Genomic DNA, 27,497 nt, shown 5'->3' with positions numbered 1-27,497 from the left:
TGCCGGCGGGAGTCTCGGGGATGGGGGGGGGGGGGGGGGGGGCAGGCGGGATGGGGCAATATTTCCTGGTTGCATTCACTTGCAGTCGCACTTTTGAAACTCGCTTTTGTAAATGTCTTGTAAAAGCAAAAAAAAAAAAGCAAAAAAAGAGTTTTGCGCTGCCAACTGGGGTGGCAGCTGGGGTGGCAAGGCTTTTTTTAGGGTGGCAGTTGCCACCCCAGTAGATCCGCCCCTGGCTGAGAACACCAAATATAACGTTGAGTTTTTATGAACTCGATTTGTATAAATTAATTAATCGTTAATACATGCATACAAATTGACAAATTAGTGTACAAATTAATTTGTACACTCACACGTTACAATCTTGAGAAAGATTGGAAACATGCGCCCAAACATTGTTGTTTGGGGCCAGAAAATATGGGGGATAGTTCTATTAAATTGCATGGATTCATAAATATGAACATCTCAAATAGTATTTAGTAATTTATTGGTTTTAATTACCAAAATGTTGTTTAGTCAATGAACAGGGCTGTATAACAGTCAACAGATTTGAAGCATTTATTCAGTAAGCAAAAAGTATACACATTCCAGATCTTCCAATGGCAAAAGTTTACAAAACATACACATTTCTTTTACTTGATAAAACAGCCTCCAAAACGACCTTTTCAGTTTACAGTATATCACAACCCTCTTGTGGTAGAAAATAGAAATTACATTTCAAATCAAAATGTAAAGGCAGAAAAACGAACCAAAAGAAAAAGCAGAAAATTATACCCACTTTGTAATGCACATTCGATATGTATGTATGCATCGCTGAATATAGATATACGGTATATGATGTAAATGTTTTATTTCAATTTTCCCTTTGAAAGTTTGTTTCTTCCATGCATCCGGTTTCGATGCGAAGCCACTCGCGCCTGCAGGTTTTCGGCAAGTGTGTCTTGTTTGTTTGTGTGTGTTTATATGTGTGTGTGTTTGTGTGTGTGAGTGTGTCTTTGTGCGCTAGGCTGCAGACAAGCAGGCCTGTCTGATGCTCTGGGCCCAGGTGTTCAGCAACTCCGTCACAGAGTGCTTGTCTGGGAGCTGCAGCAGCTTGGAGGTCATGTTCTTGTGGACTGTCTGCAGGAACGAGTTTGCACCTGAACCAAAGAAAAAGAAGAAGAGGTGAAAAACATTTAAGGTTTTTTAGGATCACATACCAAGATTTACTAAAGGTCCTCCTAATGTGTCCCAAGGGTAGTGTTGGAAAGCGTTTAGGAGAGGTTGGGTTCCCCTCTGCATTACTTTAATGCACTTATTATGCACTTATTTCATTCTACTTGTCTATCCGATTCCAATAGAGGGATAATCAGTCCACGTCACTCTACGTCCCTCCCCGCTCTACGCACACACACTCGTTTGCAGGAGACGAGAGCGACAAGAGCCGCAATCATGTCTTGTTGTGCGGTTGGTTGCACAAACCCTTTTAATAAGTCTGATTATCCCATTTATTCCATTTCTTGCTTGCCAAAATAATAAAACAATTCAAATACTTTAATAATTATGCTTTTTCTTATTCGTATTGCATGCTTATTAAATGTATACTCTGTTTGAGTTAATCCCCCTCAAAAAGTAGTCCCCTTTAATTACGATCAGTCAAACATGTTTTTGACACCTCGAAGGGCATTATCCAGCTTATACCATGGTCACTTGCCAAAGAAAAGAAATTAAGATCATTCATTTATATTTTCATGCGTTTTAAAATCAAAATATAAAGTTTTCACATAATTAGGACGGACCCTTATTACGACTTGGCAACAGGAGGTATTATAGTACCCTGAGCTATGAGTCAGAGAGCTAACGTTATGGATTGTACATATTTATAATTCGAAATTTGTCCCAGCCTTTATACCACAGATACTCTAGGGTCTATCATATAACTGCTTTGTCTGATTACAGTTTAATTCATTTTTCAAAATTTACCAGCTCACGTTTTGAAGAATAATCACCGGCGCAAATCGTTTCAATGGGAATCGCGACAGTCTATATTTTCAACATAAAGTGTACATATTTATAATTCGAAATTCGTCCCAGCCTTTATACCACAGATACTCTAGGGTCTATAGCATATAACCGTGTTTTCTGATTACAGTTTAATGTAACAGTAAGCTGACAAAATCGCTAATTAACACCGCAACTGCAAATAAACCACACCATGGCAACCGCCCAAACTAATTTTCTTTTTGCCATTATTCTGCGCGCGCATCCGCCGTGTTGATAAACAAATAATCCTGCTATAGCTGCTCTTCACTGATTGTTAAAGAAAAGACTCTTCATATACTGCGCAGATTGTCTTTGTGCAGTGTATTTTATTTTTTTAAACAACTGAACATACATTTATTTGCCTATTGCCTTTGACCTCAAATATGAAGTGCATCAAGAAGTGGACAGAAGGTGCCCCTTCTGTCAGCTACTAAGTTGATGGTTGTTCTGCCGACTTTGGGTAATTCTCTACTCCTGCAGTTTGAGGCATTTACACCCAACCAGGACCAAAGAGTCAGGCATATTTCTGTGCAGTGTGCTACTACTTTTGGAGACCAACCATTTTAGACGTAAAAAATAAATAAATGATAAAATTACTATTTTACATGGAAAGTGAATAGGGAAGAAACACTAAAAACATTAACTCCAAACATGAACACCTGAGAGTTGTCAAATTAAATCTGCATATGTAGACCGGAAGTATGGATGTCTCCGAAAAGCCCCTAAGGTCAATAAATCACAAGTCCGCTTTAGAGAACCCCAGAGGCCTAACATTTGGTGTGCCCATCAAGGACCCTCCCTTATGTAATGTGGAAAGTTCGTATGATAGCTCCCAAAATTTCTATTTTAGCTATTTTTTTATTATGAGTCAATGGGGGAAAAAACACTGACTTCAGCTATTCCAATGGCAACTCAGGGTTGTCAAAGTTGGTACAATTGAGAAACCGCACTTCCCCAAAGAGCAAAGGAGCTCTTCAGTGACGCTCTTCAGTGACGCGCCATAACTCACAATCAAACAAAAACGATCAGCCTCTTTGTTCAATCAATCGCCGACTTAAACCTTGCTACTAGTGATGCGCGGGTTACCCAATTACCCGCGGGCACCCGCGGGCACCTGCGGGCCGGGTGGGTTGGGTAGCAGTTTTCTCTAAGTATCGCGGGTTCGGGTGGGGCGGGTCAAAAAAGTCAAAACCCGCAACCACGCATTTGTTAACAGTTCTTCAATAAATAATTGCGTAAAGCTGTCGTTGTTGTTGTTGTTTGATGTAGACCTGCCGTTGAAGTTTCACAATAATGCGAATTTAGCGCAAATCCTTCTCATTTAGTTACGTGTTAAATTAGGAATAAGCCTCAGCCCCAGGCTTTTTATTTTATTTGTTGTTATTATTATTTTTATTTTTTTGCGGGTCAAATTGGGAGGGTCGGGCGGGCCGCTTCAGAATTCCCCACGGGTCGGGCGGGGCGGTTTGGAAAATGTCTTGGGTCGGGTTGGGGCGGGTGTTAACAAAACGCCCTCTCGCGCATCACTACTTGCTACGCTCGCTCATTAGCCTTGGTGGCATTGAATGCCAGCGAGGCTTCAGAAAATGAAACATGCAAATGCACATGCGGTGAGCCGGTGTCATGTTGATATATTATTCTGATGAAGCACTACAACTGTTGTCCTCATTGCATTGCATATGGCTCCTCACCGTACTGTTCTCCTTCGTCCGCCCAGTGGGGGCTTTGGTCCGGGTAGTCCGCTGGGACACTCAGCTGCAGCGGGGGGACACTGGGCAGATTCTTGTCATCTAAGAAGGTTGTGTGTGTGTGTGTGTGTGTGTGGCGGAGGGCGGGGGAATTTTAGTCAAAGCAACAACTTGAATCAGACTGGACATCACCAATATGTTTATCCCATGAAACAGGTGTGTATTTTGACCTAAAAAGGGACCTGTTTATAGCATTAAGTGGCCCTCATAATCTAGAAATACATGTCTAACCATGAATCCTCTCAAATGATTAAATTGTTCTTATTTCTGTTTGACATATCTAACACTTTTAATCCTACTATTACGATTAATAATAGTTTATTTAGTTTTTACTATACATAGCCACTGGGCTCCACAGCAAGGTGTTGGGTCACAGAGCAGTGTCCGGCGTACCCAGTTTGCAGACGAGGTGCACTGCGCCGTTGTTGCTGCAGAAGGACGGGTCCAGGCTGATCAGGAACTTCATGTCCAGGCGTGCCACCTCGCCCTGCAGGATGTTGGGAATGGTCTGCCGCTCGTCCTCATCCGGCTTCCTCTTACGGCCTGTGATGCTGGGGCCCCTTCAGAGCAGAGGTCAGGGGTCGTTACTTTGGATTCAGGACCCCTATTCTACTGGGAGTGTTTCTAATGTGTCCCCTCTAGTACATGATATGAGGGAAACATGCAATATTGCAATGCATATTTGACTTACGATAAATAAACAAGACTTTTAGTGTGCACAGTTCCAATGTGTTATTGTATCGTGATATTAATATTATCGACCAATTTGACAAATGAACACTTAGAAAAAACACCTCTCCAATACTTGAATATTGAGGAGGAGGCCAACATATTTTCTGAAATAGGCAGCTTTAAAAAGGTTTAATGCTAACTTTTATGCAAGTTGTAAAGTGTATTTATGTCTTATAAAAAGAGGTATCCAAAATGAGCTGATTCAATCAACTAACAAAGTAGCACTCAACATTTGCTGGTAGATTGGCAAAGTAGTTCTGATTGATTAACCCCCCAAAAAATAATGAATTATAGAAATAAAATAATTGTAATTTAACTTCCATGATAAACAATTTAAGTCCTCCAAACAATGTAATTCAGCATATTTTCGATCAACACCTGCCTCCGAAATGGTACAATCCACTTACTGCAGAGGCGAGACCCCTTAACACTAAAGGCGCAATGGTAAATCCTGGCACTCCGTGGGGAAATTAAGGAGTGTGTTTGTAATCGCTAACGGTAGACTGTGGCTACTATTCTAGTTTAACGCAACGATGTGTGTGAATGTCGTTCTTGACAGCGGTTGATTTTGATGACCCTGTCTGAGAGAGGGTTTGGCTTCCCTGACACCTATGGTATAACGCTACGATGTGTGGAGCAAAGTCAAAGCAGTGGATTATTTCGATTTCCAGAGGAGGGTTAAGCTTCTAAGTATAACGACACGGTGTGTTGCGCATTACATACACATCGCTCATATAACGCTTATACACAACGCTTATACACAACGCACTTAACGACTATCAAATGGCTGCAGTGGATCGTCATAAACCCTCCTTCCCATGAACACTCAGCCCAAAGCGCACTCCTTTAAATCTCAATGTTTGAAATACCAGCTGAAACAGCAGGTCCTTTCTTTCTTATTTTCTCAATATTTTCTTGAGTGCAGAAATTCCTGCATACAACTGAATTCTAAACTCACTCAATTTTGATTTGATTGTATGCTGCGTATTTGGGGATGCCTCAACACAAGCATTTCACCTCCTCTGATGCCTTCCCCTGCTGTGATTGTGCATGCAACCAGGAACGCAGGAGACTCTGCCACCTACGTGATGGGAGGGCCGTGGATGGCGGCCATGGCGGGGGAGAAGGTGCGGTAGAGGGAGTGGTTGAAGACGGGCGAGCGGATGTTGGTCATGACGGCGTCCAGCAGGGGCTGGCACAGGTACTGCTGCTTGGTGGCCACGGGCGGAGGGGGCGGGGTCGGCTGCACGCACACACACACACACACACACACACACAAACACACACGAAAGGAGCGCTCGTTCAATATGAAGGGCCTCAGGCAAGCATTGCCGCCATTTTTAGAAAGCCAACCCAGAAGGGACTAACATGTAGTTCCTCTAACGGTCCATAGGTGGCTGGGAAAATAGTGATTGAATTCTTGTTATACAAAGCAAATAAAAAAATAAAAAAATTGGCTCGGGACTTTGACGCTAGGTAATAAATTATTTATAATTAGTGACTTAATTGTCTCTTCTTAATTAAGTCACTAATGGAGGGCTGTTGACATGTTTGTCAATGCAGTCCAAAATTATAATTGTCCAATAACTTCTGGCAGGATATTCCAGTGGCTTTCACAAGAGGAATAGGAGAAAGGCTCACCACTGCCATGTCGTTCTTTAGTTTCTCCAGGGCTATCTCACACTTCTGTAATGTCTTCAGTGGACACCTACAAGCCAAGAGCAAGTGCAAAACAATGAGGCAAATTTTTTCGCTTATTCAAGAAGTCCCCCCCCCCCCCCTTCCAACCGGAATAACAGTGTTGATTTATTGATTTGCAGACAAGACTCATACTCTATCTTATTGGACATGACGTCTTGTATACCTCGTGTTGGGGTCAGTGAGGATGTTCAGCAAACTCTTCATCTTGCTCAGATCCTTCTTCCTGTCTGTCAACAGCAAGGAAACCAACAAGAAAACCACCCACATCAGTAGAGATGTGGGCAACTCGTAAGATCTGCTCACTAGCAAGTAGGCATGTGCCTTGCAGTGACCCAGGTAAATAAAATAAAAGTAAATCATTATTGGAAATGTACATCAATCCTAAAAGTCTGATAGAACACTACATTTCAGAATATATAACGCCTTTAATTCAGGTTCAAAAAAGTAATAGTAAGAAAATATATACCTTCGTTTTTGTCAATTTTATTGATCATCCTGCGCAGGGGTTCGATGTACTTGGACAGCTGTTTGAGTTTCTCCATGTACTGCTGGTCCTCCAGAGATGTGGCCCCTGCCGGACTCATTATTGGGACCGAATTGGGATTACCTTCAGAGACGAGTACTGCGTTAAAATGAATGCCCCTGTAGTCGCGTGTTAGCATCAGCAGCTACTCTACAACCATATGTGGTACAAAACCACTGGGTTGCATGCATGTATACATATGGAGCAATGTCAAGGCAGTCATTAAGGTTTCTGGTGGTTTGGCTCTACTTTGGTGTCGTAATTCAACTCATAATGGTGACTCTTTGGCTTTTGTTTTGTCTTAGCCAGTATACAGCACGATGGCCATTGCCTTCTATAATTCTGAATAATGTTGCACCAGAGATGTGTGTAAATACAGTATACAAGATGTTTTTTTAGTTTGAGCGTGTGTGTGCGTGTGTGCGTGTGTGTGTGTATTACCTGGTGTGTTGAGGGGACCAGGGGAGGGTACCCCATAGTTCTGGGGGGTTCTTGCTGTGGCTGGACTGTGGGAGGGCTGGGGGGAGGGGCTTGGCTGAAAACCTCCAGGTGAAGGAGTGGGGCCCGAACTGCAGGGAAGGAAGTGACATACATTGAATCATTAATCCTCAGAAAACATGCTTGATACATACAGCTGCCATGTAACTGACAAGCACAACATGACTGCAATGTGCCACATAGGTCACCTCAAAATACCCATCTCTTCTTCACATGAAGTGACTATGCTGTTTTTCAAAGTTTTTTATATAGTTTATTTTCCATTCGTTTTATTTAACCTGATCCTCATCTCAACTTCATTTTCAAACCGCTTTTCCAGGTTCGGGTCACGGGGGCAGCAGCTCCAGCAGGGGGCCCCAGACTTGATCAGCTCTGACGGGGGAATCCCGAGGCGTTCCCAGGTAGGGATGGGGATTGAAACCTGGTTCTATCAAGGGCCCGGTTTTTATTCAAAACCCGAAAATCATTAACGTTTGGGCTTATCGATACCACCATCGAGTCCCGTCGTTCATTTATTTATTTTTTTGTCCCGTAGGTCCTGTAACGTAATGTTGTGTCCCTCGAGTCACGTCACAGCATTTAAATCAAATCAATCCAATCACTGCAGCGTGTCCACCAATGTTTTTGAATGGAATTGGCTGAACGGGAGAAAAGGGTGAAAATAATTTATTGTAAAGGGGGGAACACAACCTCAATGGCCAAGCACATTTCAGATGTGCTGCGTGATTATGTATTGAGGTTGGCTCAGTAAAACGACTGTCAGGTTATCATGATGTGTTCATAAAGAAACGGTAAATTGAGTTTTTGGTGAGAAACATGAGTAATTCTGTACTACTCGGGTATCTGTATTATTAATAGAGTTGTATAGTGCTCTAATCATTTAAATATATATAATTAAAACTACTGACGTCACTATTTATTAAGAATTACATATTTAATTTAAAATGCAATTATTTATTTCCTAAATATTTTCCTCATCACCAAAAACGCGTCGTATTTCCACCAATTAATAGAAAAGTATCGATAGTGGTATCGATAAAGACTTGGATTGTTAAGGAGTATCGAAAATGGTATCGATATCAATAAATATTAATGATCCCCATCCCTATTCCCAGGCCAGTATTGAGGTATCATCTCTCCACCTAGTCCTGGGTCTACCCCAAGTTCTCTTCCCCACCGGTGTTGCCTGGAACGACTGCCTAGGGAGGCGCCCAGTTGGCATTATTACCAGAGGACCAAACAACCTATTTTATTTATTGACATGAAACATCAAGGTTTACCTGACAGAGTTGGGCTGTGAGGTGGGGGGCTGGGGGGATGGCTGCGGGGGTGGGGGCATCGACTGGGGGGTCTGGCCCGGGGAGGGCGAGGACATCATCTGATGCTGTGGCTGCACCTGCTGAGGTGATGGCAAAGACAGGCGGGAGGGAGGTGTTAGTTCCCACTACAGATGAGGAAGTCTTTACTACCACGAACAAAGCTGTATACAAGCTGTTTACCTCTGCAACAAGGAAACTAACAAATATACAAGGCTAATACTCTCCGCAATGTCACAGTAAGACAAGGAATACCCCAAAACAATTTGAAACTATTATGTATGGATTTCTTATATATTTAAGGACTGCTGGATCTGAGATGAATGGCGGGAAGCTATGTAAGCTTAGTACCTGAGGCATCTGTTGGCCCCCCAGGGCTCCAGGGTTCTGTGTCGCTAGCGTTGGGTTGGGGGGGACCCGGGGCATTCGCTGAATCGTTATCCCAGGTCTGTTCATCATCTTTAGAGGAGGAAAGAGGGATAACAACATCACAAGGTCACGAGAGAGAACCATTTCCTTTGCTGGAATTAGCTGAATATATGTCAAATTTGGATAATGCATGAAATGGCCTATTCCATGATTATCTTTATCATTCGAAATGTTGAAAGAAAAAGTTAACTTGGACCAAAATCTAATAAATCAAACAATCAATGGGTGCCCTCAAGGTTATGACAAGGGTGATTTGAGAAACAAGGTTTCCTACATTATTTTGTAGTAACCATTGTGATTCAACCATAGGCCAAGTGTAAAATTACAAGTAGCCTGTAGTATGAACTGAGAAGATTGGAAACAACATTGAAACGTTGGAGGACGGGCAGTTCTGCAGTCAAGGGTTTCCTACCTGTCCTGGGTTGGGCTGTGCTTGTGCTACCGCCTGCTGCTGCTGAGCTGCTCTGGCCTATCAACACACACAAAGATGTTCCTATGTAAGAATAGGCTGTGGAAAACCAGAGGCAGAGACATTTTCATTAAATAAAGACATGCACTTGTAATCTTTTGCTGATGCCCATCTTGGGAATTAATGCTGTAGTTTTTAAAGACTTTGTATTCACCTCGTTTCACTTACACTTACGTGCTATAAAGACTTTATTAATGACACGCATGAGCTTTTGAGCACCCTTAAACTGCTATTGCTTAGGACTAAACTGCTATTGCTTAGGACTACTGGGCCAATGTGGTACTCATACATTTCAAGTCAGATCTGGTTGTTTAATACAAAGATTAGACTATTTCTTCTTCTTTTATTGCGTATGATTAAGTGTATTTCAATTGCACCATATTTGAATCGCCTTCTTACGTCGGTCTGTCATATGGATTTGTCTGAATTATGTAACTTCTGTTTATGCTCCTATACCCTTATTTAAAAAATAATAATAATAATTCCCGGCTTTTCCCTCTACGAGATACCATATTTACACCTTATAGATAAATCTTAACTGTAAACGTTTCTTCTCCACAAGTTCAGATGCCCAGCATCAACTATTGATGCTGATCCTGCAAGTACGTTTTAATTTGATTCAAATCAGTGTCAGTTTCTCTTCATCTTCTTTTCTTCGTCATCTGACAGCTCAAGCAGCATAGCTTTCCCCTACTCTTTGTCATCCCTTTTTTCTTCTTGGCGGGCCCTACGCAATATTTTGAGACAAACTATTGTCCTTCATTTTATATACCTCGTTGCGATGAACATCCTCAAAGAATACTTTTTTTTTTTTTTAAACCCGGATGCCTGCCAGCTGCTATGGAGCAACAGACCGGATCTTCGTTTTTAGGGCTACGTTATGCATCATTTTAATGTGTAGCCTGCTGGATAATCCCCTCACACTGTACCCCAAGACGGATCGCTGGTTAACATATCTGAACAGAATCACAGAATCATGTCTTGTACGACAGCCACACACATTGAGCCATGCAACCAGGATTTCGCTCAGTCCTTAAGCAATGGATGTTGCGGTGGACTTAGGGCTGCTAGATTATGGAAAAAATCATAATCACGATTATTTTAGTCTATATTGAAATCACGATTATTCAAACGATTATTTTTGAGTATGAAAATAAGATGTATTTATTCAGCATGTCTCTCCCAAAAACAATTTGTGACTGAGAACTTATACAGAAAGGTGAAAAAGAAAATGTTAAAATCTAAAATAATGTTTAGATATCTAACCAGCTGTCGAAATCCAATTCATCGCCGACACCCAGCCCTAGTGTGACTCCATCCTGTCACTTTTGTTCTTAAACCAACAACTCTAGTCGCCAGTTATCTCGCTGTCATGTAAGCTTACATTTGCTGGGACGTCCAAGTGTCAGTAGTGAAACCTAGTGCTTTACTATCCTTAATTTGCTCCATAACCATCTCTCTTTCTGTCATAATGACGGAGTTGGTTTTCCATTTGCTTCCTAAATACTGCAACAATATATAATCTAGATCATCGCAGATGATCTAGATTATCTTTTGGCTTAATCTTGGTTGAGAGGATGAAGTAGACGAGCCGTGTTCATGTTTTGAATCAAGACTTGTAAATAAGACTTGTATAGTAAATCTGTAGTTTACTATGTATAGTAAATCTGCCCAGATAATTGCAGAATGTTGGCAGCTAGCTATGCAACCTACCCGTGTCATGTGGTTTGCAATGTTTGCTGTTGCATTTAACTTTGTTGTCTTTCAAAAGTTTGAAATGCTGTCACTTTAAAAACTTCTTCTGAGAAATGGTGAAAGTATTAGATAGCCTGATACCCACAACTCAGTTTCAACTTCTCTCATTCACTCAACCACCAGCATGTTGTCACATGGATTATGTTTTTGCAAAGTGGCACTGGCTAGAAAAGCCTTTCAAAAGGAATTTATAATTCTTCTAGGTTATTATTCCTTCCTTGCCCTACTTATGTCGCTTTTTATTCTTTTTTACCAAATCTTCACTTCATGAAAGCTGCATTTATTGACAGCATAACTGGTTGAACACGTTTCTTCTCCCCCTAATTTTCAAAACGCAATTCATGATAATTAGGTTACTTCAGAACATTAGATTAAGATACCGGCGCTGGGGCTTTTACCTGGAGAGCTTGCATCTTTAACTGTTGCTGTTGGCTGAGGGAACCTATGGACACGTGCTGACCAGGAGGCATCTGGGCTGGCAGGGACTGGGGAACTATGCCAGGCTGTTGCTGCTGCTGGGGGTGTGGGGGTAACGCCCCCTGCTGTGGCTGTGACTGGGCTTGCACCTGCTGCTGCTGATGTAGCTGCTGCTGCTGCTGCTGTTGTACCATGTGCTGGATAGACTGAGCTTGAGCCTGGGCCTGGGCTTGGGCTTGGGCTTGTGCTTGAGCCTGGGCTTGGGCCTGGGCTTGAGCCTGGGCCTGGGCTTGAGCCTGGGCTTGAGCCTGCGCTTGGGCCTGCGCTTGGGCCTGTGCCTGAGCCTGGGCATGTTGTTGAAGCTGTAGTTGGACTATCTGCTGCTGTTGTTGGATCCTCGACGGGTGTATCTGGAAATATATAGAGGCAAGTAGCGCAGGATGACAATTAACACTGGAAATATGGAACAATTGTTTTGACAGCATCTTTGATCAAAGGTCCAACTTGTCCAAACGAAAAAAGAGCACTTAAACAGTGCATGACTAATTTGGGGGGTGTGTCCAACCTGGCTCTGTTGTTGCTGATTCTGGGCGGCTTGTTGCTGTTGCTGATGCTGTTGTTGTTGTTGTTGCTGCTGCTGCTGCTGTTGCTGTTGTTGGTGTTGCATCTGCTGCATCTTCAGCTGCTGCTGCACCTGGAACTGCTGCTGCTGGAGGGCAGCGTTCTGCTGCTGTTGAAGGGCGTTCTGTTGCTGTTGCATGGCACTCTGCTGTTGCATGGCGCTCTGCTGTTGCATGGCCGTCTGCTGCTGTTGCATGGCATTCTGTTGTTGTTGCATGGCATTCTGCTGCTGGGCCTGCTGGAACTGCTGAAACTGGAGGGACTGCTGCTGCTGCTGTTGTTGTTGTTGTTGTGGTTGCTGCTGCTGTTGGGCCTGTACGATCTGCTGCATCTGTAACTGACCTGGTCCTCCTGTAACACCCCCCAGCAAGGATGAGAGATAAAAGAGCGGAGAGAGATTGACGGGGGGGGGGGGGGGGGGGGTCAGAGAGAAAGAAATCCATGTAGAATCAGTTGGTTTATCTTGTGGAACAACACCCCTGGAGTCGTCTTCAAACCCAAAAAGTGAGCAGAGGCTTGGATATACTAGGTCTCTTTCGCAGGCAGATCTCATTCACAGAGCAGAAACACAGCCAGCAGCATCCACTGTTATTGCTTGCCATTTAGTAATTTAGTGCATACAAAACAAACACCACATGTAGGAAACACACTCACTGGCTTGGGGGTTTCCAGCCACCCCTCCCATGGCATGCTGGCCTATCTGCATCTGCCCCATGGGCCCCATACCAACCATTGGCGCACCTGGGGGACGAGGCCCCATGCCAATAGTGCCCGGGCCCCCTCCAACCCCTGTCAGGTTAGTCAGGGCATTCATGGGATCTAGCAGAAGAGTAGACAACAGAGAATAGTACACAGCTCCAACATGCATAGCCAAAATCATGAGCAATAGGAGTCTACTTCTTAAAGTTAGACAGATCCCGGCCAAAGAGATGGAAAATGCGCCTATTCACCTGGACCGCCAAGAGCCTTCTTGTCTGAAAAACAATTTGAAATGCATAATCACTTACTGTAAAACTGTTCATGTCTACCCTAAATCGTAAATCCCTAGCCAAGGCAAAACAGTATGATACTTACGAATGTCTCTGAAGTGTATTATCAAACGTGCAACCAGAGACAAGTATTCCTCCTAGAATTACAAAGGGAAAGACTAAGTTGCCAATAATGAAATAGTATTAAGATAAAAAAGAGCCATTACAATGGTTTGCACTAATGCAAAATATTGTGCGTCAAGTATTGGGGCCAAGTAGGCGTGTCAAATTCAAATGATTCACAATTACTCAAACTTTTCAAATATACATCAATCCTGTGCCTTAATTGTCATGCGAGTATAACGTTTATAATTAATTAGTATTTAATATCATACACTTACACGGGATTTGGCTTTGACGTAAACATGATTCTCCATGTCAGTGCTGGACTTTGAGTGTGGAGTCCCAGCCTTTCTCATCGCATCCTCTCTGAAATTAACATTAAAAGTTTTAGCAGTAGGCCTGTACACATTATTGTCAATACATTTCAGTCCACATTGAAGATATTCAAAACGTTACTTTAAACGAAGTGCGATTAATTTTCTCATTCTCAGAGTTGGCTGCATTAACCATGGTCTCTGCGACTTGTTTTATATACATATTTGAATGACTGTATTTTAACGATGAGCAAGAAATACAAAATGAAAACACATAGCATGACGTTCACGGACGTGCGTTGATCTGCTAAAGCGTAGGCGTGATTCGGTCATTGATCCGAGCTAACGATGCTAGATGAGCTAACTGATGAGATCAAAGAGATACACGCCAAAATGTCATTATTTCTTGTTTCGTTTTACTTGGGGTTATATTTTACATTTGGCCCCCATTGAGGAGGGTCAGGAGGTGGGATGCGATTTATCGTTAGCTTAGCCAACTAGTTTCCACTTGCCAACATCTATAGAAACATGCGTTCGTTGAGCTAATGATACTATGCTGACATAAAAAGAAAAGTCTCACATCTGTGCGACGACTTTTTGTCGGAACTGTGGGCTTCTCCAGTCGCTGTCTGGTCCAGGGACCTCCATTACATCAAATATTGTCTTTGGGTATTAGAGAGAAAGTATGGTTTGTTGCGGTGATGTTTTTACTGTTATCGCTGGGCTTCCTTATTCGTTTTCTAAATTAAGGTAAAATACCCAGATACATTGTATGTACTGCCCCCTAGTGTACGACATAAGAATATCAGTGTCAGCTAACGTTTGTGTTAGTGCGTAGAAAGTTTGTGATACTAGATAGCTAAACGGACTTCATCATGTTGAACTGTTGAATGTGAGGACACATTCACATTAATTAATAAGGAAGATTTGGCATCTTTGGCGGACAGCCTTGATACCGGTTAGGTCTTGACTCATTTTGTGATCTAGGCCAGATTTCTTAACTGAAAAGGTCTTTATTTATGCAAAGGAAACCACAAACGCCTTAGTTCCTACTGTCACGGCAAATTTCAACAGCAATAATTGTGTTCATACACTCACACAGAAACTAGATAGCTACAATGTAAATGATGCACACCATTTAAGAAAATGTAACTGGTTGGAAACAAATAAAGTGACAGGATAGGTCTGATAGGTCAAATGTATTGTCCTGCACTGCTGGGGTGTGTGCGTGTGTGCGTATGTGCGTAAGTGCGTCTGTTGCACATTTTCTGCAACATGCACAAGTGCATTATAACAAAAACATAAATAAAACATAAGATCTCCCCCCACTGGTGTGTCTTTCTTTTCTTGATACTAACATTAATTCGAAGTGTGTGTGTGTGTGTGTGTGTGTGTGTGTGTGTGTGTGTGTGTGTGTGTGTGTGTGTGTGTGTGTGTGTGTGTGTGTGTGTGTGTGTGTGTGTGTGTGTGTGTGTGTGTGTGTGTGTGTGTGTGTGTACACTGTAGCATCATGTAATAATTGTGAAGGGATGCATGAATTCGTCTTCTACTGCTACTCAATGCTTCTACTTACTAACAACTTCTAATATTTTTATATCACAATTCATAATTAACCTTGAAAGAAAACCAAAAAACTTCAAGTACATATTTAAACTTTCAATGATTAAGACATGTACTTTGAATGTAAATAAGGTGCCACAGACCATAGAAAAGCTTAAAAAAGCTTGGATAACACATTTTCAGGTGAGGCTCTCCAATAAAGGGGCGATCCGGGCTTTGCCCCAACTGTCCTGAGTACTAAACACCCCTGCTGCATGCGGGATAATCAGCCTTTGTATTTCAAAGGAACGAGGTTTATTAGGATTCACAAAAAAGTTTCATTCAGTTCGTTAAACACAAGGTGAAACACAATGGTCAGTACCCGCCTGCTCATGCAATAATTCATGTTGTAAAGTAATCCTCAGACGTTATTTAAACGTGCATTTCATTTTAAGGAACTGGGGGTGCTGGTAATTTGTAAACAAACATTATTCAACACTTGCCTGCTGTGGATTCGAAAAATCGAACTAGAATGTTCTCATTCCCAACTGGGTATCATTATGCAGCAGGTTCTGTATTGACATCTGGAAACATCATAGTTTAAAGAATAAAGATGTAGTAAGATGAAGTTCAGTGAAGAACAATATCGTGTTAAATGCAATAACACAATTTACATTGCATCCCATCTATCCCTTTTCATCCAATCAAAAAAGATCAAAGTGGAAACCAATATGTGTTGAGGAATTGGAGTGAAAAATAGCATTTGATCAATGACAGATAGAGACAAAATCATTTAATCTGGGGAGTTTAGCACGATGACACAAAAACACAATGTAAAAAAAATACATAAGATCCAGTCCAGGCAATGCAAGCCTATAAGACATGGACTCAAAGGCCACAGGAGAAGTCTGTTTATGGATGGGTGGCCCAGGGACCAGTAACGAGTGGCCTGTAATTCTCACAGCTGTGAGTAATTTAACAAAACATAACTGGTGGTTAGGGAGAGGAGGTGGCAATCGTCAATCAAAAATCTTGATTGAGTCATAATTATTAATTTGGGCAAGTGGGCTGCCTATCCTTCTTTCGAAATGGTCTGTTCTTATGGCACCAATTATGAATGATAGGGTGGTTGGCTGATTAGATGAAGAATGGATCATGGAAGAAGGGTGAATGGATGAAACGTTCGATTTATATATTTTTCTCCTTGTCATAAAAAACACTCGCTAGTTTTTCATTGGCTAATATATAAAAGGATACGTCATCATATTCTAAATAGCCTAATTGACCCACAACCCTTCGAGTGGAGCTGCAACCCCACGTGCGCGAGGATTTCAAAAGTACAGAGGGATGTGATTGTAGAAAAAAAGTGTGTCACTGGGGCACGAGGCTCTCCCCGCGGTCACATGGTCCCGTTTTCTGCCGCGTGCGATCCGAGAGCCTGCTGTTTGCGCGCGCCCTGCTTGTCTAGGGAGGGAGCGAGAGAGAGACAAGAGAAAGACAAGAGAGAGAGAGGGTTTCCAGACAGCAAAAGCAGGCCGAGGGACAAACTGCAGTTCCCAACGACACAGACCGAGACCGTGTGACAGCACGAATCGTTTTTTCTCTACACATCACAGTCAAATAGAAGAGCCCAGCAGCCTCATGCAAAGCTTCCTGCACAGACACAATTGTGTCTTTCCGAAAAAATGTCCGTATCAAAGTAGTTTGATTTATGACTCACGCGTAATTTACCTATAACAGAAAGCGTAAAACGAAGACGCATAACTTTGAGATCGCCGATGATCCTTCGTTTTTTTCTAACTGAAAAAAAATCTACGGATTGCGAAGTAGGTCTGCATGACTCGTTTGGAGCTCAACATGACGACTGCAATGGACACAAGCAACAATAGCAACACAGGTAAACGAAGTTTTAATCTTGTCATATTGCGATTTGAAGATTGAATGAGCCATTCCAGTAATTGCATGGCTGGTGTTTTCAATAGCACTTGGCCTCATTCACAAATACCTCCACCAACGTGTAGCCAATCCTTACACACGGTCTTCTGGTGGCATATTCTTCCGTGTGATGTCACGGTGAAAAGTCCCCACTAGTTAAGTGGGTACAGTACCTATGTAGACCTAGGCTATGCATGCACACGCAATGGACCAACTTCTGCCGTGCGTCAAAATGGATCTCCATGCTCGGAGCTTTCAATATGTTCGACTGCAAATACATAAATAATAAAAGTTAAACGTGTGCCAAATGTAAGTAGGCCTTTCATGTTAAACCTTTCAGCAAGGAGCTGCTGAAGGGTTGCAATCTATATTTGGTCATTTTAATTGCTTAGCGTGTAGGTCTTGGTGACATCAACTCTTTCAGAAAAATATTCATCCAACTAGTGACCAATTGGATCGGAGGTGCAGTGCTCAAAATGATGTTGTTGAAATGTTTAAATCTTAGTAAAGTATTCATGGACTCAAAAATGATGAATGAATGAATGGTCTATAATATATAATTATCAGTGGGGTTATATATATTAACCTTTGAGGTAACCCCAAGGAAAAAATAAGAATGTAGGGTTAGGCCTTCATTGGCTTGAACATTAAACTGATAAAAAAAGAAATGCCAAATTAATAATATATAGTTCGTGACGTGTATAATAAGTCATGGGCCTTCGATGTTTGGCAAACATCAGCCTGCCGAAATCAGGGGTAGGCCTACCCTCTTGTGTTCAGATGATTTCGGGGAACTAGGTCATCGTGACGGGGGATGGGGTTGGTGTCAGGTGGACTGGCAACCCAGTGATGTGCACGCGCGAGTGTTCCAGGCGACGTTCACATGGACCGGCGAACAGAGCCATGTGCGTTTTGTTTTCACTGCTCTGTTTTTTCGTTGGACCTCGTGCGATTGGTTCATAGTAGTAGGGCTCCAAGCTCATGGCATAATTCCTCGCCGCATTATTATCTGTCTCCGCCCTCCCATCTTCCCGTCCGCCTCCAACGTCCATTCCTCCCTTTCCCCATATGACCCCGTGTCCTCCTCCTCCTCCCCCTCTCGCTCTGACGCATGTTGGCCAGCAATGTGCTCGCCCTGTCTGGCTCTCTCCCAAGAGCCATATATACTCGCCCCGATCGTAAAACGTTTAAGCGCAAACGACCCAAGATGATTTATTCTCAGATTTAACTCTCTTTGTCTCAAAATCTTATGAACACATACATGAGTCCGGATAGCCTAAGTATGCCGTGCAAAATCCGTGTAGATTTAATAAAAGTGGGGCGATTCTTGTTTCTTGCTATCTGGTATAAAAACCTTTTTAACACGCCCTAGTCCTTTTTTAAATTTTGAATTATCCCTCTGCATCTAAGTGTAGGCTATTTGTTTTCGTTTGCCTATAATTGACGCCCCCCAGTACCATGGACAGCGCCAGCGAGTGTGTTTGTACTGCGTACAGAATGAATGGAGAAACGTGAGCGCACGGAAGAGGGCGGGAGGAAACACGAGGCGTGTTATCATGGGCGTGGCTACATAGAGGCAGTCTCGTTGTCGAGTCTGCTGTTCTGAAGGCGCACGTGGCGCCGGGGCGTGATAGACTGGAACACACGAGCTTCTCTAGCAGTACACACCAGGGAGAATCGGGCTGCAGCAAGCAAACCAACCAAACGTGGTTGGAGGCATGGCCTCGAACACGCTCCCAAGCATTCCTATTTAAATGACTAAAAAATTAAATTAAATTGATTTGAAAACAAAAAACATATTTTCTGGGTTTATCTCTCTATCAGGATTTCCCTTCTGTTTCTTGTCGTGAGTCTAGTCTGCCTACACTTTATTGTTTAGGGTAAGAGTGGTCATGGGGACGTATTTGGAGGTTTGCAAGTTACCTTGACTAGTTATGTTGACGCAGCTATAATTATCTAGATATTTTGCAATTTTCTTTATCACACGTAGCCAATTTAAATCTCCCATCTCTGAAACACAAAAAAAAGCACACACACACACACTCTCACACAAATATATAAAGCTGCAATATTTTGTGGATCTAACGTTTAAGAAGAGACTATAAATAATGAATCCACCATATTAGATGTCAACCCCATATTACACAAGCAACCCCTGTCCTAGTGTGCTGTCCTGAGTCCCCTTGGAACCAAACACAACAGACACAGTGCAACCTCACTCTCACAGATGAACAACACCGCAAATAAAGGACATTAGTCATCTGAAACGTATTCAGTTGAAATGAAACCGAACAAGGACGGTATTGAATGACAACACCATTGAGATAAGTTTGCACCGATGTGTTTTCTACTGGCGGCAGTCATCTTTCCACATCTCATCCGTCAATGCCCATCAGTCAAGCGGAGCCCCGCGAAACCTCAGCCTGTGGGACCTTTTTGGATGAATTGATTATCAGAGAGAGTATATTAGAGCTATGCATTACATCAGGACATCAGTGTGGTGGGAGATGTTCTGTATGGTACTGTAATGTATTTGCGTACATATATGGATGTGTGTGTGTGTGTGTGTGTGTGTGTGTGTGTGTATGTATGTTTGTGTGCGTGTGTTTTGTGGGCCAGTATGTGTGTCTGCTTGTGTGTGGTCATGTGTCTATTTGTGGGTGTATTTATGTGTGTATGTGTGTTTGTGTATTTTTTTTTATTTGTGTGTGTGTGTGTGTGTTTGTGTTTTGTGTCCCTGTATGTGTGTTTGTGTGTGTGTGTGTGTGTGTGTGTGTGTGTGCGTGCGTGTTTGTGTGTGTCGTTGCCGATGTTTGCATGAGAACACTGAACAGACCACGTGTGTCTGTGACATGTGCCCTCAGTGCCATAGTGGGGGGGGGGGGGGGGGGATAAAGTTCCCTATCTGAAACAAAACAAAGCCCTAGTCGGCTCACCCACCTGCCAGAGAGATACTAAACACTAGCGTCTTGGGTATCGCCACAAGACACCACACACACCACACTATGGTGTGTGTATGTGGGGGTGTATGTGTGTGTACGTTAATGTGTTTTCACATGTTGGTGTGTTTGCACATGTTTGTTTGCGTGTGGTTCCAACCAACGCCGATCAATTGATAGAACATTAGTACACCGCACATGCACACACACACACACACACACACACACACACACACACACACACACACACTTTCCCACATTGAACGTTTGAATCCTTGCCTATGAAATAAAGAATGAGAAACAAACACTGCACTGCGGAGGCTTGAGCCGTGGGGGGCGGCGGCTCCGCTGCCAGGGCTCATGAGGGGGATGTCTGGCTATTTGGGCAATATCAGGAGCAGCTCCGGGCTGAATCCATCTGCTCCACCAGCCTGTACTACCAGGCGAGGTCTGCCCTCAAGGAGACCCCCATCCAGCCTCATCCATCATAGCTCTTAGTCCTCTCTACTTTGGCTCATTCAGTTGTTCATTCATTGTTTGTTTTCTTATTATTGTTCGTACTTTCATTCACGCTTTCTTTCATATTACATATTAATTATTACATTATTATTAGTATTACAAAATTGTTTATGACCTGTCACTTTTGTTTTGATATTGTAGTTTCTCGGATTAACAGGGGACATTTATGGGATTTATTAGGGCTTGGTCGGGCAGTAATGGAAGGCTATTCAGGGACTGAGAGTGAGAGCAAGAGAGAGAGGGAGAGGGAGAGAGAGAGTGAGAGAGAGAGAGAGAGAGAGAGAGAGAGAGAGAGAGAGAGAGAGAGAGAGAGAGAGGAGGAAAGAGGGTGGGAGGGTTTTGGGGAAAGAGGGAGAAAATGTCTGCTGTCCACATATCAAATTAAAACTGCCCCCCCATCTTTCATGTTGTGCAGTGTACCTGGCTCCAGAGCAAAGCGAGTAATCAGTTGTTTTGACATCTGTTAACACCTGAGGAACCCCTGCCTCAATCGGTTCTCATGGTAACAGGACTGGATCCATTGTCTTGCTTGCGTACCTCCCTCCGGACCACCTACTTGCCTTAAGAGACAGTGAAATACAACAGAGTCAATCTCAGGCACGTGTCCATAGAAACAGAGGCCACCCCTTGTCACCTCTCTCTAGTTGAAGAATGGAGCCACGCTTACCCTATACACAGCCTGCAAATGTTGGCTCACTCTGTGTGCGTGCGTGTGTGTTTGTGTGTGTGTTTGTGTGTGTGTTCAACGTTTAACCATGAAATGTTCTCACAATGTTCTCTTGTCTCCTCCTTCTCTTCTCTTCTGCAGGAGGCGTCATCTCCTACGTGGGCTCCTGCGGCGGCTCGCAGGCGCGCATCAGTCCTGTGTCCATGTACAGCGACAACTCCAACTCCCAGCCCTCTTTCGCCTCCTCCACCTCCTCCTCCCCTCCCTCCTTCCACAGCAGTGGCAGCTCCAGCTCCGGCTCGGGTGGAGAGGACGGCTCCTCCTCCTTCTCCTCCTCCTCCTCATCCACCTCCTCCTTCTCCTCCTCATCCTCTTCAGTAGGAGGCTCCCATCGTTGCCGTGACGATAGGAGCTCGCTGAGAGCAGCCCCCGGCAAGTCCGTGGCGAGGCTGACCAGTAAGTACCAGTTCAGGTCGCCGTAGGGACATTTCACTATGAGGTCTCTTCCAGCTATTAGTGGTGGGGATTGTTTTTGACCTGCTGTCTAACTGAATGTGTGCGTGTTTGTGTTCCTGTAGAGCTGAATGGCATGGTCCTGCTATGTAAAGTTTGTGGAGACGTGGCCTCAGGTTTCCACTACGGAGTCCATGCATGTGAAGGATGTAAGGTGAGATACTGACATGTGCGCACACACAAACACACACGCACCCACGTACACACACACACGCACACACATACACACACATACAAACAAAATACAGATCAAGATTTGTTTGAACTTAACATTGATGGTAAATTAGTTACAGCCAGCCAGTCCTTGATATCAATCAACTTTTCATCCAATAATACGTTTCCATTGGTTCTCTCAGGGTTTCTTCCGCCGCAGCATCCAGCAGAACATCCAGTACAAGAAGTGTCTGAAGAACGAAAGCTGCACCATCATCAGGATCAACAGGAACCGCTGCCAGCAGTGTCGCTTTAAGAAGTGCCTCTCCGTGGGCATGAGCAGAGATGGTGAGCGCATGCTCCAAGGTGCCCCCGCTGGCAGCAAGCATGATGTATTTAATTATAACCCACTGGCCAATCTATAAAGGGCTCCATTATAGAACACTGCACTCCTGGGGTATCTTTGGAGAGAAAGTGCTGCCATTACGATCTCCTAATCTATTTTCTGTATTCTTTCTCTCTCTCTCTCCCTCCCCCTCTCTCTCCCCCTCTCTTTCTCTCCCTCCCCCTCTCTCTCTCTGTCTCGCTCCAGCGGTGCGTTTCGGCCGCATACCAAAGCGGGAGAAGCAGAGAATGCTGGCAGAGATGCAGAGTGCCATGAACAACATGGTCAACAACCAGCTGCAGAACGACTTCCAACTCGCCAGCCTCTCCTCCTCCCCGCCCCCTCCTCCCTCCTCCTTATCCTCCTCTCCCTGCCCGCCTCAGCCGCCCGCCCTCCCGGCGGCACCTTCGTCTCCTTCGACCCCTGCCCCGGCCATGTCCTCCTCCCTGCCTCCTCCCTCTACCCAGGGTGCACCTCCTCCCCAAGACATGCTGACGTCCCACCCCCCCGCCCTCTCCTCCCCCTCCCTATCAACGCCTTCCGCTCCTCTCTGCCCCGCCAGTCTCGGCGTGGACTCCACCGTCAGTGCCATCGCGCGTGCTCACCGCGAGACTTTCCTGTATGCGCACGACAAACTGACCAACCCCGGCACGCCTCTGCCGCAACGTCGTCAACAACACCTCCAGCACCAACAAGCCCTCCGCAACGTGGAGACAAACAACTGGGTCTCCAACCAGTGTTCAAGTGGTTACCATGCCAACGGACTCAACACCATCTACCACAACAACAACAACTTTGCCAGTGGTTACGTGGCCCAGCATCACCACGGCAACCACCGCCACAGCAATCTCCCTGGGGGAGAGATGCATGGCAAGCATGCACAGCAAGGACAGAACTCTCCCATGAAGAACCAACCTGATATCATGCTGGTAAGATCAGATCAATCAATATATCTATCGTGAACTGTAAGGTCATGCTTTCTGGTCAGCTGTGTGTGCGTGCGTGTTAGTGGACGCGTGCATGTCTCGATCAATGATTAATTAACAAAATCCAATAAATGTATATTCCTGCAGATTTACTTCTCATTGACGTTTGATAAAAAGAATGAAAGGGAGACAATGAAAGAGAAAGAATCTATCTGTCTTTCAATCTATGTATCTATCTACCATATACATGTAGCTGGCTGCCTATTCTCCTCGTCCATTTTCCTAATGATATGTAAACGTAGCATGTTTCTCTCTCCATCTCTCTCTCTATATCTCTCCATCCCTTTGTCCAGGCGTGTCCTATGAACATGTGTCCCAGGGCAGACCCCTCTAAGAGCTCCCAGGAGATCTGGGAGGACTTCTCCCTCTCCTTCAGCCCTGCCGTCCGGGAGGTGGTGGAGTTTGCCAAACACATCCCAGGATTCAACACTCTGTCACAGACCGACCAGGTCTCTCTGCTGAAAGCCGGCACCTTTGAGGTATGTATTGACACACAAAACCAGAACACACGCACACACACATCTTTGTGCAACTGTAGCCTTTAATACATATTTTCAGTCAGCATAATAATGATGTATGTAACCTACTGTTGTATTGAGTATAAGAAAGAATTAGGAATGTATCTCAACGTATAGCACACAAATCAATTGCTAATTAAGGCCATTTTCTATTGCTCCCTGATTTCCTTATTCCTAATCTCCCAGTAAACCCTGAACTCAATTTGATGGTTTTTGTTGTTCCTTCCTCAGGTGCTAATGGTGCGCTTTGCTTCGATGTTCAACGTGAGAGAACAGACGGTGACGTTTATCTCCGGCACCACCTATGGGCTGGAGGACCTGCGGGCCATGGGGATGGGCGAGCTGCTGGGGGCCATGTTTGACTTCAGCCACAAGCTAGCATCACTGGAACTCAGCCCGGAGGAGCTGGGCCTGTTCACCGCTGTGGTGCTCGTATCTGCAGGTAATTAAAAGGGGAGGGGGCTTTGCTTGTTCAATGCTTGCTTTCAAATAATTATCCTTAAAAAAAGAAATAATGTGATACCTGCCTCTGTTAAGCACTCTGAAGTGCCTTTGTGTTCAAAGAGTGCCATATAAATAAAATTGTCTCGCCCATACCTCAGACAGATCTGGCAAATTGTCAAGATAGAAAAGACGATAGAACTTGAGATGCAAAAATTAGCTGGAATTTAACTTAAATATCATCCTCTCTCTCTGCCATCTCAGACCGGTCTGGCATCGAAAACTTCACCACGGTGGAGCAGCTCCAGGAGAGCCTGATTCAAGCTCTGCGCTTATTGGTCAGCAAGTCACCCAATCATCACCATGGCGACTCGCCCCGCTTCACCAGGGTCCTGCTCAAGCTCTCCGACCTCAGGACCCTCAACAACATGCACTCTGAGAAGCTTCTCTCCTTCCGCATCGACGGCTGAACACAAACACCACACCGATGGCCCATGATGATGACAATGATGAATGATAATGTCATCCTCAACATGGAGCCGTGCTAAGGCGCTCTTCTTTACCACTGAAACTGGTTTGTCACAATCATTTGAGCTTCATTGTGTTGTCTCCGCTTGCGTCAGCCCAAAGTTCAGGAACTGAGACATCTGTCTCTGAGAAACCTCTGATTGTTTTTCGTTTCCTTCAAAAAGGAGAAACTGATATGAGTGCTGTCGCACAGTGATGATATCGCGGAAAACCACAGGTCTAGTGAGTGTACTAGATGCTAAGGTTGGCTGGAGAGTTTGGACATTGTGTAACCTGGGTAAAATAAGCAGCTGTCAAAATGTAAACTGAAGTGGCACTTCAGTTTGGCACTTCAGTGCCCCCCCCCCGCCCCCTGTGAGGCCCCTGAAGACTGAGTACATCTGCTTTAATAGATGGATCTCTTCAACAAAAAAAGACTTGAAACTGATGAGGACAGAATTGTACTGAGCAGAAAACGTTCTGCCGGAACCACAATAGACCAGAACAATCCTCTGAAGACCACCTTTATCTGGAGGAACCCTGCCTACTTTACTGAGAGAAGATTGCCATCTATCCACCCACCCACACACACACACACACACACACACACACACACACACACACACACACACACACACACACACACACACACACACACACACACACACACACACACACACACACACACACAATAGGCTGGACTGCATGTATGCATTATAAAACAGTTCAAATGCAGTATGCAGTTGATACATTATGCAGTAGTGTGACGTTATCACACATAAATACCATGTAACAAACTGTCAACAAATCACCATGAATACAAATATACTTGAAACGTTTTTAAAATTCTGTATTTAACACTTAAATATATAAATATATATATTTTGTTAATTTGAAATATGCTCATAGTGCAAATATTATATGAGTGGGGCACAGATATATAAAGATATAAACATTCTTGTATGTATGAAATGCATTATACAGAATTGAAATATCCTGATTGTATGTATTTATGTTGTAAAAGCATTATTACTTGAAAAAAAAAAAAAGATCTTTGATCTGTAAGAAAAAATGTATTGTTATTTTCCATATTCTTTTACCTTTAACTTTGTTTAACTTGAGGAGGACAAAGTTAACAAAATGTAGTCAAATCTAGAAATACCTGTGGCGGAGTGTGGCTGGTGGCTGGTTTAAGCAGCCTCAGCCCAGAGGAGCCATTCCCATACTACACACCCCCTGGCTGCCGTGCTTCACCTAGTGGACATCTTCCGGGCTCCTCCAGCCAAAGGACAAAGTAGGGTGGTGATAAAATCGGGTTTATTGCAAAGGTGTGATAATAAACATGATAATGGGTGCTCCGCTGCCATCAAGGAGATCTCCCCGGAGTGCGTGGGGAGATGGCTGTGCACAGATAACACAATGTGTGATATCTCTACAGGTGTGCAGCCCCACCCAGCCCCAGGGTCCAATCCCTCTGTCAGGTGAGGCTGCTTAAACCAGCCATAATCCACACACACTCCCAACACCTGGTCCAACTAAAAGCTCCCTAAATCATTAGTATTATAAAATGAATTGAAGAAAGGCATTGAAGTAGCTTTAAAGTACATAAGGTGTCTTATAGGAAAATTATGAAAACCACAATCTGCCTCTAGACTCCTTCAGTGTTGGTATTGGACAGCTTTACAATAGCCAACCACAGCACTTCTATGGGGGAGAATATACTGTGTTTGCATTCGGCAATGTTCCTTAATTATGTAGCGGCAATCTTGGGTTCCGACGTGGTTAGAATACAAACTCAAGCGGGGTAGGGCACCTGAATACTGTGTCCAACATGTCAGAGCATTTAGAAACAAGATGGAACCAAGGTGGCCGGTAGGCGAATAAGGCCCTTGGCCAACTGTCGGTTATCAGATCACAGATCGCGGTCTGTCATTTTGAATGCCTGTAGTTTAAATCAAAACATTCTAAAGGCCACAGGATGAGGTCAGAGAAGGCGAATGTATGGGCTGGGAAAGGGTTTAAAGGAGTGGAGGTAGGCTAACTATTATGTTTCTCGTTGAGGCTGGACATGATGTAACATATCTAGAATAAAGATAATGCCTATTCATTAAATCGGGTGCACGTGCACTCATTACATTTTTATCTCAAACTGAGTAGCCTATAGGTGACGTAATTCTGGTGTCTTGGTCAGACATTAGTCTTCTTCTACATCGCACTTAATTCTGCTTGCTTACCTTTTTTCTTTATAGTCTGCTGATGCTTAAAGGTTAAACATTGTATGTATGTTCAATATTGAGCTGTGAGCCGGTGTTCAGAGGTCTGCATACAGTCATCGTTGTTCAACATAAGTATTTCTCAGAAGTACTTCCACCTTAGCATTTTCAATGGCAGTTGCTGTGATTATGACCTCTCTGTATTCGACAGGACTAACTTAAAAATACCTGCGAGAGTCGCGAGCAGCAGTGAGAGCCTCACGGTGTGCCCGAGACGATTTGCGACTCGCACGGAAGATGTAGGTCAAATCACCGCCGCGTAATAAATATCATTCTTCCTCTGCGCTCATTGGTCGGTTGAAACTGATTTTCAGAAACCGTACCGACCAATCCATGTCGTCGTTGGTTATGGACAGGGGAAGAGGGAAGGAGATGAACTCAGACCGGACTACATAAATATAATACCATCTACAGAAACAATTCTAACCCCTTTCCATAAACCTTTTTGGGTGTTGCGTTTTTTAAATATATTCGTGTTTAATGTGT

The 27,497-nt window shown here is 43.8% G+C and overlaps 2 protein-coding genes and 1 long non-coding RNA gene across 3 annotated transcripts; 1 reads left to right on the top strand and 2 right to left on the bottom strand.

Annotated features, from left to right (window-relative positions):
- Positions 1-492: 492 nt before the first annotated feature.
- On the bottom strand, positions 493-14,440 carry LOC130375173 (mediator of RNA polymerase II transcription subunit 15-like). The gene is made up of 18 exons (XM_056582087.1): positions 14,217-14,440; positions 13,601-13,688; positions 13,306-13,357; positions 13,182-13,205; positions 12,886-13,050; positions 12,176-12,582; positions 11,592-12,020; positions 9,382-9,438; positions 8,897-8,999; positions 8,505-8,628; positions 7,168-7,295; positions 6,670-6,810; positions 6,367-6,430; positions 6,144-6,210; positions 5,588-5,745; positions 4,164-4,330; positions 3,714-3,812; positions 493-1,139 (listed from the first exon to the last, which is right to left on the bottom strand). Exons 1-18 carry the CDS (start codon positions 14,282-14,284, stop codon positions 1,003-1,005), a joined length of 2,478 nt encoding a protein of 825 aa, XP_056438062.1. The 5' UTR covers positions 14,285-14,440; the 3' UTR covers positions 493-1,002.
- Positions 14,441-16,536: 2,096 nt separating this feature from the next.
- LOC130375189 (nuclear receptor subfamily 1 group D member 1-like) lies at positions 16,537-25,663 on the top strand. Its single transcript, XM_056582088.1, has 8 exons — positions 16,537-17,072; positions 21,377-21,691; positions 21,814-21,902; positions 22,105-22,249; positions 22,494-23,215; positions 23,566-23,751; positions 24,022-24,232; positions 24,496-25,663. The coding sequence occupies exons 1-8, from the start codon at positions 17,012-17,014 to the stop codon at positions 24,699-24,701; spliced, it is 1,935 nt and encodes a 644-aa protein (XP_056438063.1). The 5' UTR covers positions 16,537-17,011; the 3' UTR covers positions 24,702-25,663.
- LOC130375269 (uncharacterized) lies at positions 23,807-27,470 on the bottom strand. Its single transcript, XR_008893824.1, has 3 exons — positions 27,180-27,470; positions 25,901-26,014; positions 23,807-24,226 (listed from the first exon to the last, which is right to left on the bottom strand). It is a non-coding gene; the product is annotated as an uncharacterized LOC130375269 (long non-coding RNA).
- Between the last annotated feature and the right edge of the window lie 27 nt (positions 27,471-27,497).

The sequence above is a fragment of the Gadus chalcogrammus genome, chromosome 2, assembly GCF_026213295.1.
Source record: "Gadus chalcogrammus isolate NIFS_2021 chromosome 2, NIFS_Gcha_1.0, whole genome shotgun sequence".
Taxonomy (NCBI): domain Eukaryota; kingdom Metazoa; phylum Chordata; class Actinopteri; order Gadiformes; family Gadidae; genus Gadus; species Gadus chalcogrammus.
This window is presented reverse-complemented; position numbering and strand designations above follow the sequence as displayed.

What these genes read in the sequence shown, in the direction of transcription:
- LOC130375173 (XM_056582087.1), bottom strand. Translation starts at nt 14,284, where the DNA reads ATGGAGGTCCCTGGACCAGACAGCGACTGGAGAAGCCCACAGTTCCGA. An exon ending in ACGTCAAAGCCAAATCCCGT is followed by an intron (nt 13,358 to 13,600) that starts GTAAGTGTATGA and finishes TTGTAATTCTAG; the next exon opens with GAGGAATACTTGTCTCTGGT. An exon ending in TCACAGCCCAACTCTGTCAG is followed by an intron (nt 7,296 to 8,504) that starts GTAAACCTTGAT and finishes CCTTCCCTGCAG; the next exon opens with TTCGGGCCCCACTCCTTCAC.
- LOC130375189 (XM_056582088.1), top strand. Translation starts at nt 17,012, where the DNA reads ATGACTCGTTTGGAGCTCAACATGACGACTGCAATGGACACAAGCAAC. An exon ending in AAGCAACAATAGCAACACAG is followed by an intron (nt 17,073 to 21,376) that starts GTAAACGAAGTT and finishes TCTCTTCTGCAG; the next exon opens with GAGGCGTCATCTCCTACGTG. An exon ending in GTCCGTGGCGAGGCTGACCA is followed by an intron (nt 21,692 to 21,813) that starts GTAAGTACCAGT and finishes GTGTTCCTGTAG; the next exon opens with AGCTGAATGGCATGGTCCTG.